A 19,684-nucleotide genomic window follows, 5' to 3' on the forward strand; every position below is an offset into this window, starting at 1 on the left:
ACATACACACATGTACATACATACACATATGTACATACATATAATATGTAACATATACACATGTGTATGTACATATATGTAATATATACACATGTGTATGTACATATAATATGTAACATATACACATGTGTATGTACATATAATATGTAACATATACACATGTGTATGTACATATAATATGTAATATATACACATGTGTATGTACATATAATATGTAACATATACACATATGTATATACATATGATATGTTATATATATACATATATGTACACAAGTATAATATGTTATATATACACACATATGCATATGTGCATATATGTTTGTCTTAAAAACATCTAGATTCACTATGTAAAATAGGTAGTCATGCTAAACATCTTCCTGATCGAAGAAAACTAATAAACTAAACATTCATGAATTTCAAGGTCACTTTACACTGTAATAAATAACCTAAAGAATTATCTAAATGTTCGACTTAAATGGTATACCCTATTATAGTGACCACTACTACAAACTTAACCTCTTCAACTATAATTTGTCAGGTACACTACCGTCCATAAGTATCCGGACACAAGCGAAATATGCATTCGCGTTGCATGAAAGTTATTCAAGTATCTGCAACAGTAACTAAAATCGATTTTTCTTCTGCGAAGGTCAGAATACTGGAACGTTTTTCGATTGATAATTCTCGTTTGGAACTCATATCTTGATGGAAAAGAAGCTACAGACGAACTAAACCGAAACTGTCGAGTGCATTGCGTTACCTCCATTCTTATCTCCATTGAGGGAATCTAAACATCTACCAACAGTTTACAAACACTTGAAACATATCGAAGAACCCTCTGAATACGTTCTGCACCATAGAAATGAAACACAGTAGAAATTAAAATTTTTTTTAGAATCGAAAGCGTTTCATTAGATTCACAAATTTGGACTTTGTACTTCTGGACATGAATTTTACTTTCACACTTTCATTGTATAATTTGTACTTAAAAATTAATTCTATTACGTTACGACACCTCAAAAAAGATAATAATAATTATTACAAATGATATGATAACCCTAAATACCTTTCGTACAAAGTTCAACTATGTTTTATGTAACGAAACCAAGTGTCCGGATACTTATGGACGGTAGTGTATGTCACAATTAACTAATCAGAGCTACAAAATTAAAACAAAGCCAGTTGAAATGTTATGTGAATCTGGTACTATCATTGACCACTCAAATTATAATTGTACTTGAACTGCAAATTGAAGAGTATTAAAAATCTGAGTAAAATTGAACATAGCTGAAGTAACAGAACGAAACGAATCAGCCTTGTCACATCAGTGCAAAGGATCCAAACTACAAAATGTTTCTCCTAAAGAACCACTCCAATTATAATTGTACTCAAACTGCAAATTGAAGACTACTAAAAATCTCAGTAAAATTGAACATGGCTGAAGTAACAGTGCATCAGCCTTGTTACATCAGTGCAAAGGATCCAAACTACAAAATGTATCTCCTAAAGAACAGTAGCAATTTGAACCAAAAGTCTACATCACCAACGAGGAAATTAGATTCGAAAAATCGTGGAACAAAGGAACTTACCTTGAGAGAGGCCATGTCTGACACGGAACGATGAGTCTGAATGGTCTCCAGCTGGTCCAGACACCAGTCCAGCTCCTCCATCGTCTCGACGGCCAGTTTCATGTAATTCTCCTCTGAAAAACGGGTATCAAATAAAAGCAAGCTCTCAAGCTTTTATTTCAGTAGAAACAAAAGGAAATCCTTACCTCCAGGTGCCACAATCCGTGGTTGCGGTGTGCTGCTACCTTGTGCGCCGCTACTCCTTCGTGATCTGATGAAAAATATCGAAACGTATCAAGATGCAGCTGGTACTATAATTAACTTTTTAATAACGTTTAACGGTACTCACTTGTTCGTGGGAACATTTGTAAGGGACAGGAAATTGTTCCTGACCGAGCGCAAGGAGGCAAGGATCTGCGCGAAGGGCGTGACGATGAGGTCCTCGCCATGGCTGCAAAAAGGAAATTCGCAATCAGACGTTTTCCCTCGGCGTAAAAATTATGGGTTATTGGGGAATTAATGATAAAGTCGACGGTTGAAGCCTTTGAAGCTGCGCTCTACGGACATGCAGGCATGGATTTTCTTCTTGCAAACTGGACGCCATTTTAGATATATTAAATTCGCGATCTTTAGACTGAATCTACATTACAAATATCTTCTGAATTTATTGCTGATTGCTTATCTGATTTATTGGTTAAACAAGTATTTAGATTGCGAATTTAATTGTTAAACTAATGTAGTTTTTTAATTATTATTATGGTCGTCACCTGCCTAATAAAGACGTAAGAAGAAGTTTTACTCTATTTTCATTTCTTCGGCCCAGAATATTCTTTCATTTAGAAGAAATCAGTGTTGAAAATATTAAGGGTTGTGGCAATGTTAGGTTACAATAAGTAAAGTACATTAATTGTAACTAGAAATAGCTGTGGAATATATGGAAAAGTGCTTTATGACCTTCGTTGGGGTTGCGACTCATTCCGCTTAGTTGGTTCGGTCGTTCGCTTTAAACGTAGGTAGGTGTCTCCTCACTTTCGAGTGTCCATGTTTCAGGAACTCTATATTCCCACATTCTCACATTTATAAATTCCAATATTAACAAGTCCCAAGTCTCATATTCTCAAGTCCTAACACTCTCAACTCCCCATACTCCCAAGTTCCAATATTTCTAAGTCCCAATACTCCCAAGTTCCAATACTCCCAAGTCCCAACACTCCCACACTCTCAAGTCCCAACACTCCAAAGTTCCAATACTCTCAAGTTCCAATATTTCCAAGTCCCAACACTTCCAAGTCCCCATATTCTCAAATTCCAATACTCCCAAGTTCCAACACTCTCAACTCCCAATACTCTCAAGTTCCAATTCTCCCAAGTTCCAATACTCCCAAGTTCCAATACTCCCAAGTCCCAATTTCCCCAAGTTCCAATACTCCCAAGTCCCTATATTCTCAAGTTCCAATACTCCCAAGTTCCAACACTCTCAACTCCCAATACTCTCAAATTCCAATTCTCCCAAGTCCCAATACTTCCAAGTTCCCATATTCTCAAGTTCCAATACTCCCAAGTTCCAACACTCTCAACTCCCAATACTCTCAAGTTCCAATTCTCCCAAGTTCCAATACTCCAAAGTCCCAATAATCCCAAGTTACAATACTCCAAAGTCCCAATTTCCCCAAGTTCCAATACTCCCAAGTCCCAATACTCCCAAGTCCCAATACTCTCAAGTCCCAATACTCTCAAGTCCCAATACTCCCAAGTCCCAATACTTCCAAGTTTCTATATTCCTAAGTCCCAGTACTCCCATGTTCCAATACTCCCAAGTCCCAACACTCTCAACTCCCAATTTTCTCAAGTTCCAATACTCCCAAGTCCCAATACTACCAAGTCCCCATATTCTCAAGTTCCAATACTCCCAAGTTCCAACACTCTCAACTCCCAACACTCTCAACTCCCAATACTCTCAAGTTTCAATTCTCCCAAGTTCCAATACTCCAAAGTCCCAATTCTCCCAAGTTCCAATACTCCCAAGTCTCAATACTTTCAAGTCCCCATATTTCCACCTCCCCACACTCCTAAATCCCCATATTCCCAAGTTCCCACACTCCCACCTCCCCATATTTGCCAATCTCCCTATTCCCAACCCTCCATATTCGCAAATTTCCCATCTCCCTAATTGCCCATATTACCAGCTCCCCACTCCATCGGTACAATCGCTCTCCTCAAAACGCTCTCTCTTCCAAAATTTCTGCTCAATCGGTTCGGCGTAAACCTAACCTAATTAACTCCCAAACTTGATAATGTAACTGTCAAGGGACATTATCTAATTAACGTACCCCAATTTTCGTGTAATTTCAATGTAACATAGCACCCGAATCTCATTTTCTTCATGGACAAAAGAAACGACATGGTTTGTTCAGTACATCACTTAATCAACGTGTGCATGTTGATACAATTTTAGTTTTTACTTTTGACGAACCACAAACGAAAATAACGAGCTGCAATATTTTATAAATCAGTCTAATTAAAATAAACAGCTTGAGATATTTCCGAAAAAGTAATTTGTTTAAAAAATAACGATTCTGTAAGGCAGTGCCGGAAGTCGATTGTAAGTCAAGATGGAGATACAGAAATGAATTCGTTCGACACAGAGAAAATAAACGAGATCCACGGGGACCTGAAGGGAAAGACGCCGATGCAAACTACATTTATTTTTCTGTTGCATGGAGTATAACTTCCTCTTTGATCGCGAAATTCGAGCGTAGTATCGGTTCTGAGAAAGATCGTAGAAAAAGTCCCTTATGATACACGGGAAAATAAACGGAAGCCGGTTCGCGTTATCCGCGTTCCATTCTCTCGGATTCTTCGCCGACAAAAAGAACACTCGTAGGAAATTAAATTTTTTATTGACGAAACGATACTGTGATGAAAACGGTGTTGTGAATGTTGACAAAATTTTAATATTAATTTTTGATGCTTTGTTGGAGACATTTAGAGTAATCTACAATTTTATAAATATGTATTACGATTTTTTATGGAGAACGATGCAGTGAAATTTATAATTATTTGCAATTTTTAGAAATTTTGGAAATTTTACAAATTTTACAAGTTTTACAAATTTTACAAATTTTACAAATTTTAGTAATTTTACAAATTTTACAATTTTAATAATTTCAGTAATTTTACAAATTTTGCAATTTTAGAATTTTTGATAAAAAATATTGCTACAATAAATTTATGATAATTTGCAACTTTTTAAATTTTACAAATTTCACAATTTTACAATTTTTAATAAAGAACATTGTTGCAATAAATTTATGACAACTTGCAATTTTTTAAATTTTACAAATTTTACAGTTTTACAATGTTTAATAAAGGACATTGCTACAATAAATTTATGGCAATTTGCAATTTTACAAATTTTACAAATTTTACAATTTTACAATTTTTAATAAAGAACATTGTTGCAATAAATTTATGACAACTTGCAATTTTTAAAATTTTACAAATTTGACAGTTTTATAATTTTTAATAAAGGACATTGCTACAATAAATTTATGACAATTTGCAATTTTTTAAATTTTACAAATTTTACAATTTTATAATTTTAAATAAGGAACATTGCTACAATAAATGTATAAAAATTTGCAATTTCACAAATTTCACAATTTTTAATGAAGAACCTAGCAGCAATAAATTTCCAACAATTTCCAATGTTATAAATTTCAAAAGCTCAAAGCCACTACAATTTTTAACCACACTAATAACGAAGTTTCAGAACGACCCACAATTTCAATAACATCCAGTTAATTATAAAATCGTTCCACATTCGGTTCAAATTGAAATTTTTTTTAATTACACAACGTTCCATAGAGTAGTTGATTTAGAAAAGTTTATCAAGAGGAAGTTGTTTCATTCAATCATCGAGCAATTTATGTTCGTCCAATTATATTCTAATTAAAACAGACGTCGATCCAAACAAAACTGAAATTTATTTTCCACCTCGGAGGAATATCATGTCGCCGTCTCCGCTTTCGTTTCCAATTTCCCTCGGTATCGGCAGAGCGCGGAATTTACTTTAATTAAATCACACAGCTCCCACGCGTGTTAATCATTTTATGCCCGGTATTGCGAAATTTCACGAAGGTTACAGGTCAGGTCATCCGTTCGCTGCGGATCTAAAGGTGTCATCGATGTTCATGGATCAATTCACAGATCTCTAATTGACAATCGAATTACTTCCGGATGATCGAAATATTCGTTACACCTAATAATTACGTAGACTTTTATCTCATTATGGATAGAATGCGACAGGAAGTGTTAGCGGTGAAGCGTGATGGCGGCAATATATGGAGGGGTGAGGATTCTTGGTGGAGAGGTGGGAACTTGAGAATATGGGGATTTGGAAATTTGGAAGAGGGATTTAAGGGTTTAGGGATTTGAGGATTTCAGAAATTAGGAATTCTGGAATTTAAATATTTGGGGGTTTGGAAATTGGAAATTTGAGTATTTGGGTATTTAGAGATCTGAAGACTTGGAGACCTGGAGATTTGGGAATTTGGGGATTTGAGAGTTGGGACATTTGAGGATTGAGGAATTTGGGGATTTGGGGATGTGGGAGTTTGGACACGTGAGGATTTGGAGATGTGGGAGTTTGGACATGTGAGGATTTGGGGATGTGGGAATTTGGACATGTGAGAATTTGAACATATGGGAGTTTGGACATGTGAGGATTTGGGTATGTGGGAGTTCAGACATGTGAGGATTTGGGGATGTGGGAGTTTGGACATGTGAGAATTTGAACATATGGGAGTTTGGACATGTGAAGATTTGGGGATGTGGGAGTTTGGTCATATGGGGATTTGAGGATTTGAGAGTTTGGACATGTGAGGATTTGGGAATGTGGGAGTTTGGACATGTGAGGATTTGGGTATGTGGGAGTTTAGACATGTGAGGATTTGGGGATGTGGGAGTTTGGACTTATGAGGATTTGGAGATTTGAGAATTTGGACATGTGAGGATTTGGAGATGTGGGAGTTTGGACATGTGAAGATGTGGGGATGTGGGAGTTTGTACATGTGAGGATGTGGGAATGTGGGAGTTTGGACATGTGAAGATATGCAAATTTAGGGATTTGGGAGTTTTAACATATGTGGATTTGAGGATGTGGGAGTTTGGTTCATATGTAGACTTGTGGATTTGGTACTTTTAACATATGACGATATGGGGATGTGGGAGTTTGGACATGTGAGGATATGCAAATTTAGAGATTTGGGAGTTTCAACATATGTGGATTTGAAGATGTGGGAGTTTGGTTCATATGTAGTCTTATGGATTTGGGACTTGTAACATATGACGATATGGGGATGTGGGAGTTTGGACATATGGGAACTTGAAAATTGGATAATTTGTGGATTCCAGCATTTGTGAACAGATGCATTTGAGAATCTTGAAGACTTATACATTTGACAATTTAAAGATTTAGGATATGAACTTGATGATTTGAGAACGTGTGGATTTGTGACCTGGACGATTTGACAAATTGAGGATCTACGAGTTTGTGGATTTAGGAATTTAAGACCTTGACGATTTGAGGATTTGCTGAACTTGTATTTGAGAATTTGGGGACATCATCCACTTTTCTACCTCGATCACATAAGTCAGAATGTGTCCTCTACTCCACATAGTCTACTAGCAGATACATCTATCATAAGTCAGAATGTGTCCTCCACTCCACATAGTACGTCTACTACTAGCAGATATATCTATCATAAGTCAGAATGTGTCCTCCATTCCACACAGTACATCTACTACTAACAGATCTGACAATAACCATGAAGGGGATGGTTATTTGAAGCCACAACACAGTGCTTCACAATTACCCAATAATTATTAACTTATCACCCAGCAGCCAAAACCATCACGTCAATTTGAAATTCACCGCAGCTTATCCCGAGGCGAAACTTGGCAAGCCTTGAATATCCAACGAGATCATGGCGAGCGAATCAATCTCCGTCATCTTCAAAGAGGATCAGGTCCATTTACCGGAACGTTTAAAGTCACCGAAATCCCAATGTACACCTATTCCAAGACAAAATTGCCCCGGCAACAATAAAACATCGAGCGAGTTCCCATTAAACTGGGTCGCACGAGAAATCAGAAGGATAATGCAGAATAAAATTCATCCGGAAGAATAAGTATCTTGATCGATAAAGCTTCCGGAGACAAAGAAACCGCGTCACGTAGGCTACGTGTACCAGACCCGATGGGATGTTCTTAACTTTTCGACGTTAGAAGATGACTTTATCCGCGGAAGAATCTCTGGGCTTATCTGTATTTATTCAACTCGACCCGCTGAATCGCTCGTCCGCATCTAAAATTGATGAGAACGAGGGTGGTCCAGCGGTTTCTGGGTCAACGGGAGCGTGCTGCGAATGTCGACGATGATAAACACCGACCTAACACTGCTGCCAACGGATTCTTGATGTTTCGCTGTGTGTAAACACGATGGGAAATAGGCTTCCTTCTGCGTGGATATTGCGATCAAGGAAGTATCCTTAATTTCACCTTGGCAACGTACTGTGATTTATCGATTGGGAAAGTGGTCGGTGGTGTTAGACTGATCATGATCTACTTTAGCTTTAGGGTTCACTGACTTCTTGCCCCAGGTATTATTTCAGAGGCCTCTGTGCACTTACTTATGTTTGTAAACGATTATAATTGTAGCAAAATTGCTTTAATATGGAAGTTCGCATGTGTGCTCACATGATCACAGGATTTCATGTGTGAACACATGTGTACAAGGTATACACATCAAGGTAGGGTTGATCCACATGAACTACACAGTTGGTAAATCTGGTCCATATGGTGGATACTCATCTCTTCAGTGACTTTTCTCAAATATAAGTATTTGTTGCTACAAACGAATAATATATACTACTATAAGTACTATAGGTGTATAGCACTAGGCATAGTGCCAAGGTAGTATCAAGTATACACCTTGAGTGGTACGCTATGCTAGCACTCTAGAGTCAGCACATCTCAGTTGCTATACTACCCTATTAGACATACTCTATCCCTCATGTTATACTAGTATAGCTGTATAGGTAAACTATAGTGACAGTACTTATAGTACTATACGTGTGTAGTAGTCATAGTAGGTAGCCATACTAGGTATAGACCTAAGGTATACACCTTGAGTAGTATACTTCTATGTTAGCACTCTAGTCAGCATACCACAGGTACTATACTACCCTATTAATTACACTGTATTTCTCATGTTACACCACCATACTAGTTCTCTATCAGTCTCTTGTAAAATTCTGATGAACCTAATCACACGTCCAATGTGATGACAACATGGTATACTTGCCCTACCACGATGCTACTACCATATACTATTGACGCACTCGTGACGCACTCTTGATATACTAGTGACGCACTGGTGACGCACACTTGATAGGCTAGTGACGCACTCGTGACGCATTCTTGATATACTAGTGACGCACTGGTGACGCACTCTTGATATACTAGTGACGCACTCGCGACGCACTTTTGATATACTAGTGACGCACTCGTGACGCACTTTTGATATACTAGTGACGCACTCGTGACGCACTTTTGATATACTAGTGACGCACTCGTGACGCACACTTGATATACTAGTATAGGACACCTATACTTCGCCATAGTCCCCAGAGTCTCCACAGTTCCAGACCCCTAGATTCCCTATATATCCACAGTTTCAGTCTCCAGTGCCAAGTTCGCTAGGATCTCCACAGTCCATAGTCCCTCGGATCCCCAGGTCCCCACATCCCCACATTCTCTACAGTTCCTGAATTCCCCAGATTCTCACAGTCCTCGGAATCGCCATATTTCCTAGCTTCCCAGAATCCCTACGTTCCCTCGGATCATCACAGTCTCTACTGTAGACAAGCCAGGAGTTGGCGCGTAGGTCGAGCCAGAGTAAAAGAAGCCACTTGCTCCACCTATCCACCGTGAACACTTCCAGTTACATTTCGGCAAATAAGAATAATGACCATAACTGCTGAACGCGATTCGCGCTATCTCGAGACGTTTGCCGACTGTCATTTTTATGTCAATATACTGAAAATGAGGCGTCTCTATTCAATAGCTCAACTTGGGTCACGCGCCAACCGTGGGTTGACATTGATATGCAGATCAACGTGCGTTAATATTCATGAGATGTCATAAATGACCCAACATCCTATAAAATGGAAGTTACAATCGTTGATATACGAAAAATTATTCGAATTCATTTGTTCCCGAACGGAAACAACCGTGAATGACGAGAATTATCGGAAAACTCGAAATGAGCTCTTCTGGCTTTGCTCCAAACACGAATTTATTTCCTGTGATAGTCGTTTCACCTGATTCGTTATGTAGATGCGAATGTACACACATCAAACCGATAAACATGTGATGAATAAATGCTAAAGCGATATGTGAATGGTTCCTCTGTACCCGGGCCAATTATTTTCATCGTTTCTGTAAATTGCGAAATATTTCGTGGGCTTGCGTTTGCGTGATCGTAACTTTTTAGATCGACCAGGATTTACGTCAGCTACTGATAATCGATTATAGCGGTTCTCGTTGATGAACAATAAAAATAGAAGAATTTCATCGATTCCGTGAGAGGTATGCGCCTGTTTCTCGTTATTTGAATCACGCACACACTGTTACTCCATTCTGAATTGTTACACGAATTTATCTTTATTCCGAAACAGTTCGTTAGTTATACAAAACAATTTTTAAATCAAATTGAAAATAAAGTTTCGCCAAGGAAAATAAACGCATATGAATCTATTTTGCAATCGACCAGCATGCAAGGACGAATAATTAAGTCAACATCAATTATCTGATAATCTGAAAAGTGATTGAATCATAATTACCGATTATTTGAAAATAAAGTTGCAATAGCGTATAAATTATTTTTAATTCAACTTTTACATCAACGATCTATCGATAAGATCAATTATGATAACGTCACAAAGCCGAGAATGTAGAATTGTTATCAAGAAAGACTTATCAGTTGAACAAACATCGTAGAGATATCGTTTGATACTTCCACGGTGAAATATCAAGGGTAATTATATTCTAATTAACATTCGACAATCATCCATCAAAGCAGTATCAACCTTGCGAACTGACAAGTAATAACCGTTTTATCATTGTTAATATTATCACGAATTACAATTTAATCACTCTGGAATCCATCGTACCCTTATCGTGGGGGAATGTTTAACCTAAATTTAGTACGGTTGAAATCAATAACAGACAATGTCTGTCAAACGCTGCTTGTTAATTAAGATATGACGGTTAAATTTATTTCCGGTTCCGTAATAATTTATGCACAATAGAAGTAGTTAATATTGATGAATATAATTCTTTTGTGGAACTTTGGAATTTTATAATTTAGGCTGATTCGTGGTATTTTAGGTACTTAAGGTACTTCATTGTGTTATATGGTACTTAAGATATTTATTTTCAAGTATCATATGGTACTTAAGGTAGTTAATCTCAAGTATTATATGGCACTTTAGATATTTGATTATTTCAAGCATCATACGGTACTTAAGATACTTATTCATTTCAAGTATCATATGGTATACAAGATATTTCATTATTTCAAGTATCATATGGCACTTAAAATACTTAATTATTTTCAGTACCATATGGTACTCAAGATACTTAATCTCAAATATTATAAGGTACGTAAAATATTTAATTATTTCAAGTATAATACGGTACTTAAGATACTTAATTTCAAGTATCATATGGTACTTAAAATACTTAATTATTTTCAGTATCATATGGTACTCGAGATACTTAATTTCAAGTATCATATGGTACTTAAAATATTTAATTATTTTCAGTATCATATGGTACTTATGATACTTAATTATTTCAAGTATAATACGGTACTTAAGATACTTATTTATCTTAAGTATCATAGAGTACTTAAGACACTTAATTTCAAGTATCATATGGTACTTAAAGTACTTAATTATCTCAAGTATCATATGGCACTTAAGATACTTAATTATTTCAAGTATCATATAGTACTCAGGATATTTAATCTCAAGTATTATATGGTACTCAATATATTTAATTATTTCAAGTATCATATGTCACTCAAGATACTTAATATGAAGTATCATATGGGACTTAAAGTATTTAATTATCTCATGTATCACAAGGTACTCAAGATATTTATGATATCTAAGACATTTATGATACTATAGACACTTAAGGTATCTGAGGTACTCAAGGTTACCTAAGCTAGCATTCGAAAGAGACTTATTTAAGAAACTCAATCATTTAATCATACTGAGTACTCAACTCTTCTAACTCAAAATACAAGCAGTAGCTTTCAGTCAGGTTTATAGACCACAGTCCTGAGACGCTTGCAAAAGATCATATTCCAAATTACTGTGACTTAAAATCCTAGTAAGTACAATTAAGCGATTAATATCCTCAAGTTATCAATCTGCCCATAAATCATCCTCGAGCCTCATTTATATTTCAAACTCCCAAACAGCCTCCACCCCAAATTACATCTGCCCAATTCAGCCCACCTGAGCAATCTGTTAAATCGCATATCCAATGACGTCCCCTGCAGAAACGTCAAAATCAACCCCTCATCAGAATCATTTCACCCAACCCTCACAATTACTCGTTTCGCGGATCGTCGACCTCGATTCAACCAGCCCGACAATCATCGTCCACTTACAAGTCTCTCTTCGGCGGCGACTCGAAACACTGCTCCCAGAACAGAGCCTTCCTGGACGGCCGTAGCCGAAGAGCGGAAGCGGATAGAGTTCTAGGCAGCCCACCGGAACTTCCCATGTTGCCTCCAGCACCGAGTGACGGGGAACTCATGCCAGCCCCGCACCTCTTCAGGCCACCACCGGACCCGGGGAAGTCCATTACGCCACCACTGGAGTCAGACATCGTTAGGCTGTCATCGCTTCAACTAGATCTTCAAACTGCTCCTTTGAACGCATTCCAGGTCCACTGGAGAAGCTTCCACGAGTGTACGATGCTTCAGAGTACCGAATGTTTAACGTGTCTTCATCGAACTTGGTCACTTTTGTCTTTTGCACTTGGGGTACACTTTTTGATTAGGTGAGCATTGCTCTGAGCTAGTTTAAGATGGGAGACTTCATCTTTCTGAGGGAAAAATTAGTTGGGGAACTGATAGCTGGAGCTTCTGGTGCTTATTTCTTTTGAAATGTGGGAACTTTAGATCCTACTGTCTTTATGATTAAAAAGCGGAGGAGATTTTTTAGGGAGAATCACCTGGAGAGGATGAGGAGATCTCTATCTACTTTGAGGACCTTAGCTCTAACTCAATATCTCTTCTGGTCTGCAGGGTGTGTTAGGTAGTCTTCCTAGCTAAGAATCTTCTACTTCCTCTTTCTAGCTACTTCTCCTAGCTCCTCCTAGTTAGACTCAAGCTTATGTAGACACTTTGCTGATCAGATGACACATATTGAGTTGGAGGTAAGGTAGAAAGTAGATCTCCTCATCTTCAAATATGAAGACCCTACTCAAATCCTTGAATCTCACAAACTGATAACAATTCATGATACTCTACTGAGCATCTTGATGTGGTATGAATAACTCCATCAGACTCGGCTCCTTCAGTCTCAACTTCATCAGACTCAGCCAGACTCAAAACTCTGTAACTGAACTAGGCTATCAAGCTACCTAGTCCCAACTATCTCGAGTTAGTTCAGAACTTCCTCAGACTCAACTCCATCAGACTAAACTCCAGACTCAAGACTCTATAACTGAATTAGGCTACCAAGCTACCAAATCCCAGCTTTCTCCATTCAGTTCAACTCCATCAGACTCAGCTCTATCAAACTAAACTCCAGACTCAAACCTCCATAACTAAACTAAGCTACCAAGCTACCCAACTAGTTGAAAACTTCATCAAATTTGAAGCTAAATCAAGCAAACCCAAAACTAACTCGATCAATTTAAAAGTTAACGAGAATCACCCTCCAATTTCTTTAACAAGAATCACCAGGTTGATAAAACAAGGGCAAGTGAAACGTTAAATGAACATCGACAGGGTATAAAACTAGATTTCTGTTTACTCATCAGGGCAGCCTATTAGAGTGATTGCGTTTCGAGGGGACGTTCACTGGCTCGAGAAGACGCGGAGTCGTCGCGACGCTTCCACAAATCATAGTAGCAAAAGCGTTACGTTATCAGGATTTCAAATTGTCGCTGAAATTGCCCTCGTTTGGCAGCGTGAAAGCTTCAATGGTACGTTCGTTTCGTTCGCTACGGAAACGAGGCAATTTGTTCCCTTTGGCTCCCGGATAAATCTCTAACTAGAATGCCCTTCGAAAATTCTGTCTCGATTGTTTGCGTTTAAGTTTGTGAATCGATATTTTTATTGATGTACATAGTTACAGTAGGGGAAATGCTTCTACTGCATGGGTAGAACTTCCGTCGCTCACTTCTATAGCTTGAATCTAACCTCACTTTGTGGTATTCCGAGCGCTGTTCTTGTTTAGTTGTGTGGTAATTTGTTGCTATTGTAGGGATATGTAGGGACAGTTTATTGGATTCTAGGGATTCTAGGAATTTCAACCCAAAATTCTCACTTTCCTAAATTACCCAAATTTCCATTCTCTATTCCATTCTCAAATTTCCCAAATTCTCTAAAATTTCAATACTTTCAAGTATCCAAATTTTCAACTGGACCACCCCTAAATTCTGAATTCCTCAAATGTCCAAATCACTCAAATTTCCACATTCTCAAATTCCCAAATTTCCAACCCCCCAATATCTCACTTCCCAAATAACCTAAATTTCCATATCCTCAAACTTCCAAATTTTCAACTGTCCCTTCCCTAAATTCTAAATTCTCAAATGTCCAAATCACCTAAATTTCCACATTCCCAAATTCCCAAATTTCCAACCCCCAATTTTTCACTTCCCAAATCACTCAAATTTCCATATCCTCAAATTTCAAAATTTTCAACTGTCCCTTTTCTAAATTCTGAGTTCCTCAAATGTCCAAATCACCTAAATTTCCATATTCCCAAATTCCCAAATTTCCAACCCCCAATTTCTCACTTCCCAAATCACTCAAATTTCCATATCCTCAAATTTCAAAATTTTCAACTGTCCCTTCCCTAAATTCTGAATTCCACAAATGTCCAAATCACCCAAATTTCCATATTCTCAAATTCCCAAATTTCCAACCCCCAATTTCTCACTTCCCAAATCACCCAAATTTCCATATCCTCAAATATCCAAATTTTCAATTGGACCACCCCTAAATTCTGAATTCCTCAAATGTCCAAATCACCCAAATTTCCATATTCCCAAATTCCCAAATTTCCAACCCCCAATTTCTCACTTCCCAAATCACTCAAATTTCCATAATCTCAAACTCCCCAAGTTCCCTAAAATATTCATACCCTCAAATATCCAAATCACCCAAATTTCTCTATCCTCAAAATCCCAAATTTCCAACCCCAATTTCTCACCCCCAAATCACCCAAAATCCTCCACTCCCCAAAATCCCAAACCCCAAATACTCACCCCCCTTTGCAACCTCAATTCAAACAAAATTAATGATGAAAACACCTGTCCCAAAGCATCCCCTAATATTCCTCCATACCAGTATCTAGTCACCTACCATATCCCCGGTGAATTGAATTCGCAAGTAATCGAAATGGAGTCAGACCTCTGTGGCCATTCGACTATTGTTCGGCACCCTCTCAATCCAAACGCGATTCGACGTCTAAAGTAAGGTTCACAAAGAAAAGTTTGCGCTTCCTCGTTCAATATTCCGTCTCGGTTTCCTTCCCTCAGCATTTCAGGATGTCATGTTACCCCGGATAGAATCCTCTTCACTGTTCCCTTTCACGGCCATAGAAAACGTGGATGCATAAATTATGGGGGTTTACAAACGGCATTATCGTATATAAAAGGTGAATTTTTCAGATATTCTTTTCGTATTTAAACCGAGAACTTCATCTTCACGGAGCATTTTCTGACCGCGATGGAACAATGGTCGATTCTGTCATGGTGTGTTGGACAAACTGGGACAAGTACCAACTTAACAGGAGGAAACTAATTAGGCTAGACCCTCGGCTACTTGTTGGCATCGAGTCTCTTTATCTCGGAATTTAAACGACACAGGGATACTAAAGTGGAACGTAAGCTGTTGCCAACTTTCAGACACTAAATTTAAAATCTTTCAAATTCTATGCTGAAATTGGTTTGTACGTTCTTAACACTTCACTCTGTAATTATATGTTCGGCAAATCTTGTATACTGTACTCTAAGAAAAGTTCTAAGGGGGACATTTTTGTGAACATAACAAGTTGAGGGTGTGAAACACTTTGGATAAAAAGTTCCTGATGTTTTGTACTAAGTACTTCATTTATAGCTGACAGTATTGTCTGAAGGAATGGTTATTAATATCGAATATCAATGATTTCCTGTGCAGAATGTAGTGAATACCAGGTAAGAAGATGTATGACTTCCTCTGAGGAAGCATAACCTCAAAATTTAGGTGCCATCAGCTGGAGTTGGGCCAGCCATGTTGAAACATAAATTTTCTTCATCAAAAACCCACAGGTGAATTTGTAGATAAATTACACCCTGTCGATCACCAAAAGTTCAGCATACATCTTCCACAAAGAATAGAATTTCACAAAGTGAGGTTAGGTTCATGAAAAGTGAAAAAATCTCCCGCCACAGTGACATCTATAAAAGCATCAATTTTTACATTTGCCTATATTATTATTACATTTGCTATAAAAAATTGCTTATAAAAAAAATTATCACCGAAGATCACAGTTTCTTCTTTGAGCCCCCGCTTAAAAATGTCCCATTAATGCAAATCTTGAAACGCACCGCATTGTCGGTTTCTAAAAAAAGAAGCGATAACAATCGATTCGAACGAGTGCGGTCGATAGTAAACAACGGTAAGGGTATCATTAACAGGAGATAACGAGCAACGTTCAAGTTAATCAAGGAGTTATCGTACGGGAATGAGGAACGAGGATATTCAAGGAGAACCAGTATGCAAAGACGTCAGCAAGTGCATTCGCCGTTCTCCAACAGGTTTCTGGAAAGATTTCAAACGATCCGAAAACGAAATACACATTTAGAATGTAATCGTTACATAATTTCAACAGGTGACACGGTCGGAATAGATCTGAATGAAATTTAAATCGACATTCGCTCATTAGAATATTCTATCGATGCTGACCTAACCTAGACCTGGTAATGAATATTCCTGACGAAAATTAAAGTCTGCAGCTCGAAATTTTAAGGCTGAAATCATTATTTGGGGCACTATTTTTGGTCTGTTGATTTTGAGGATAATTCGATAACTTTATGTTAAACTTAATTTTGCTGACATGGAAGACGAAGTTAAAAATTATTTGAGGGACTGTAATGTGTGGATTTTGAGGAAAATTCGATAACTTCATGTTAAACTTAATTTTGCTGACATGGAAGACGAAATTAAAAATTATTTGAGGGACTGTAATGTGTGGATTTTGAGGAAAATTCGATAACTTCATGTTAAACTTAATTTTGCTGACATGGAAGACGAAGTTAAAAATTATTTGAGGGACTGTAATGTGTGGATTTTGAGGAAAATTCGATAACTCCATGTTAAAGTTAATTTAGCTGACATGGAAGACGAAGTTAAAAATTATTTGAGGGACTGTAATGTGTGGATTTTGAGGAAAATTCGATAACTTCATGTTAAAGTTAATTTTGCTGACATGGAAGACGAAATTAAAAATGATTTGAGGGACTGTAATGTGTGGATTTTGAGGAAAATTCGATAACTTCATTTTTTGTTAATAAAATAGTAATAAAATTAATAAAATTTTGCAGACATGAAAGAAATTAAAGTGAAACTCAAAAGACAATTTCGCACCTAATAAATGACAATTTCACCTAACTCTAAGATGACAAGTTAAATCCTCAAACTCCATTACAGCTCTTTTACCTCCATTATTAAACTCAACATTAACCCGCCCATCCAAAGCCCGCAAAGTAAACCCAGGATCTAAACTGGTAAACAACCGTCATAAAAAAGCTCGAGTAAGTCGAACCGAACGCAGATAAGTTGATTTTCGAATCGGAAACCTGTCGCGCTATCTCTACACGCATCAAGTTACAACCATCACGATTTCTCACGACATCAGCGACTTTTTTCACCGCTTACATCATCCTTATCGCCTCATCGGTTCCTCAGCATCAGGCAAAAACGAAGGAACCCGGTTATCAGTGTTTTTTATCTAAATCGGGTGAAATTCTGGCGAGGTTACAAAGTTTCAAGGTACGATTACCCTGTAATCCTACTCCGTAACACGTGCAGTCCACTTTGAACTTGCCGATCTCGTAATTCCCTGGCAAAGTTTCGAGTCTTTAAGGAACGGCGATCGATCCACGTGTCTCATACGTAATTGGGGAAACTACGTCACGGATGAAAATTTTGACGTTCTAGATTAGATTTGAAGTGGACCGATAAGATTCATTGATATTTTTCGTTTATCTAGAATAACCATTTTAATTTACTGTTCAAAATTTTATAAGCGAAGTTTAGTTTATCTGAATTTACAATATTTACTTTCTCAGCTAAAGTGGATTAAAGTATAATATGATACACTATTTATGAACCTACTAAAATTGTCTGCGAGTTCCATAAAAAATTCAAACAAATCAGACAGAAGAAGTATAAGAACCTCATCCAGGGTCTTACAGCTCCCCATACACCACTGTAACTCTTAATTAAACCATAACTCCACAGTTTACAGCACAGTTCCAACACATATAAAAGATAAACCCTAACCTCGATACAGTGAACTCCCCTGTAATAACCAGCAAACTTGACATCAGCGAAATGAACTTTTCAGGGGCTGAAATTTATGGGTGTTCTCGGAAATTTCAACGTGGAAAAAATTTGTGTAAACTGCATCGAAAAGGCCTGCATAAATGCAACTAACTGAACCTTGACAGACCCGTACCTGCACGACCTTGGGACCTTGACCCAAAACACTGAAACCGAAATTGCACCAATTCTGAACTCCTGAAGAATATTCGAGTGTCAGGTGATTCTCTTGGAAAAAAGGTTAGGGTGATTCCTACCGAACTGCTCACGCGTGTTCCGGAAAAACGTTCGCTTCACGTGACACACATACATGCACACACACACACGGACGCATAACACGAGAGGCTCACGCGAACGGGCCGGTGTCGTCGGACACCTCGTGTTTGTTCAACTGGCCAGGGTGATCTGGTTTCGCCGGAGATTTCACCGTGAAGGGGTGGGGGTCGCGATTTGCGCGGGAAACTTGCGCGTTGTCATCTTCTCTCTCTCTCTTCTGTTCATTGTTCCTTCTCTTCGTCCTTTTCTTTCCGTCTTCCTTTTTCATTCTCTACCTGCGGTCCTCTGCTTTCTCGTTCCCTCTACTTTTGCACGACGACTCTCTCTCCCTCGGACTCTATCAGGACTTCTTTTGTGAGGTGTTTTATGAGGCTTGTATATCGGGTACGTTCTTCCGCCCGTTAGCTGTGCATAGCCCTGTCTGTTTATTGTATGAATGAATGTTCAATGTACTTGGACCTTTTGTGCCCCTGTGCCAATAACCGGCTACTCATCTTCGGATTAATGTTGGAATATTTTTAAGTTGCTCTACTTAGCCTTTGTTTTGAAGTTTCAGGTCAGAAACTTGCAATTTTGTCACCTAATTCTTTAACCGAGTTTGTTATCTGACAGCTATAATTTTGACACTTCTTCATTCTCTTTGCTGTTTTGTTAGTGCAGTTATTTCTTTGACAAATTTGTAGTTCAGCTGTTTATCTCCAGGTGCGTTTGCTTCTGGTGCCATTAAGAGTCACATTTTCCGTTCCCATCAATTTTATCACCGTTTATCTCCTCCCCTTATCATTTTCCTTCACTTTATCTTTTCCGCTCGATCTTCCCGCTTGAACAGCGATTTCCATTTTTGAATCATTCCCGGAAGAGTTTCCTGAAGAATGATACAAATTGGATGTGCACGATCGAATAAAAACGAGCCAGGTTGGATACACTTGCGACAC

General features: G+C 37.9%; 1 protein-coding gene across 23 annotated transcripts in view; it reads right to left on the bottom strand.

Moving 5' to 3' along the window:
• Positions 1-19,684, bottom strand: part of dnc (phosphodiesterase dunce) — a 437,944-nt gene that overhangs the window by 47,597 nt on the left and 370,663 nt on the right. For 21 of the 23 annotated variants that reach the window (XM_076540894.1, XM_076540886.1, XM_076540887.1 and 18 more), the window contains 3 exons: positions 1,920-2,021; positions 1,777-1,841; positions 1,592-1,704 (listed from right to left, as the gene is read on the bottom strand). In XM_076540894.1, coding sequence (XP_076397009.1) covers positions 1,592-1,704; positions 1,777-1,841; positions 1,920-2,021 — 280 coding nt within the window. Of the gene's footprint in view, positions 1-1,591; positions 1,705-1,776; positions 1,842-1,919; positions 2,022-12,317; positions 12,803-18,730; positions 18,890-19,684 lie in introns of those variants that run through there. The other 2 variants (XM_076540901.1, XM_076540902.1) reach the window with 2 other exon arrangements.

Source organism: Megachile rotundata, chromosome 16 (assembly GCF_050947335.1).
Source record: "Megachile rotundata isolate GNS110a chromosome 16, iyMegRotu1, whole genome shotgun sequence".
NCBI lineage: Eukaryota > Metazoa > Arthropoda > Insecta > Hymenoptera > Megachilidae > Megachile > Megachile rotundata.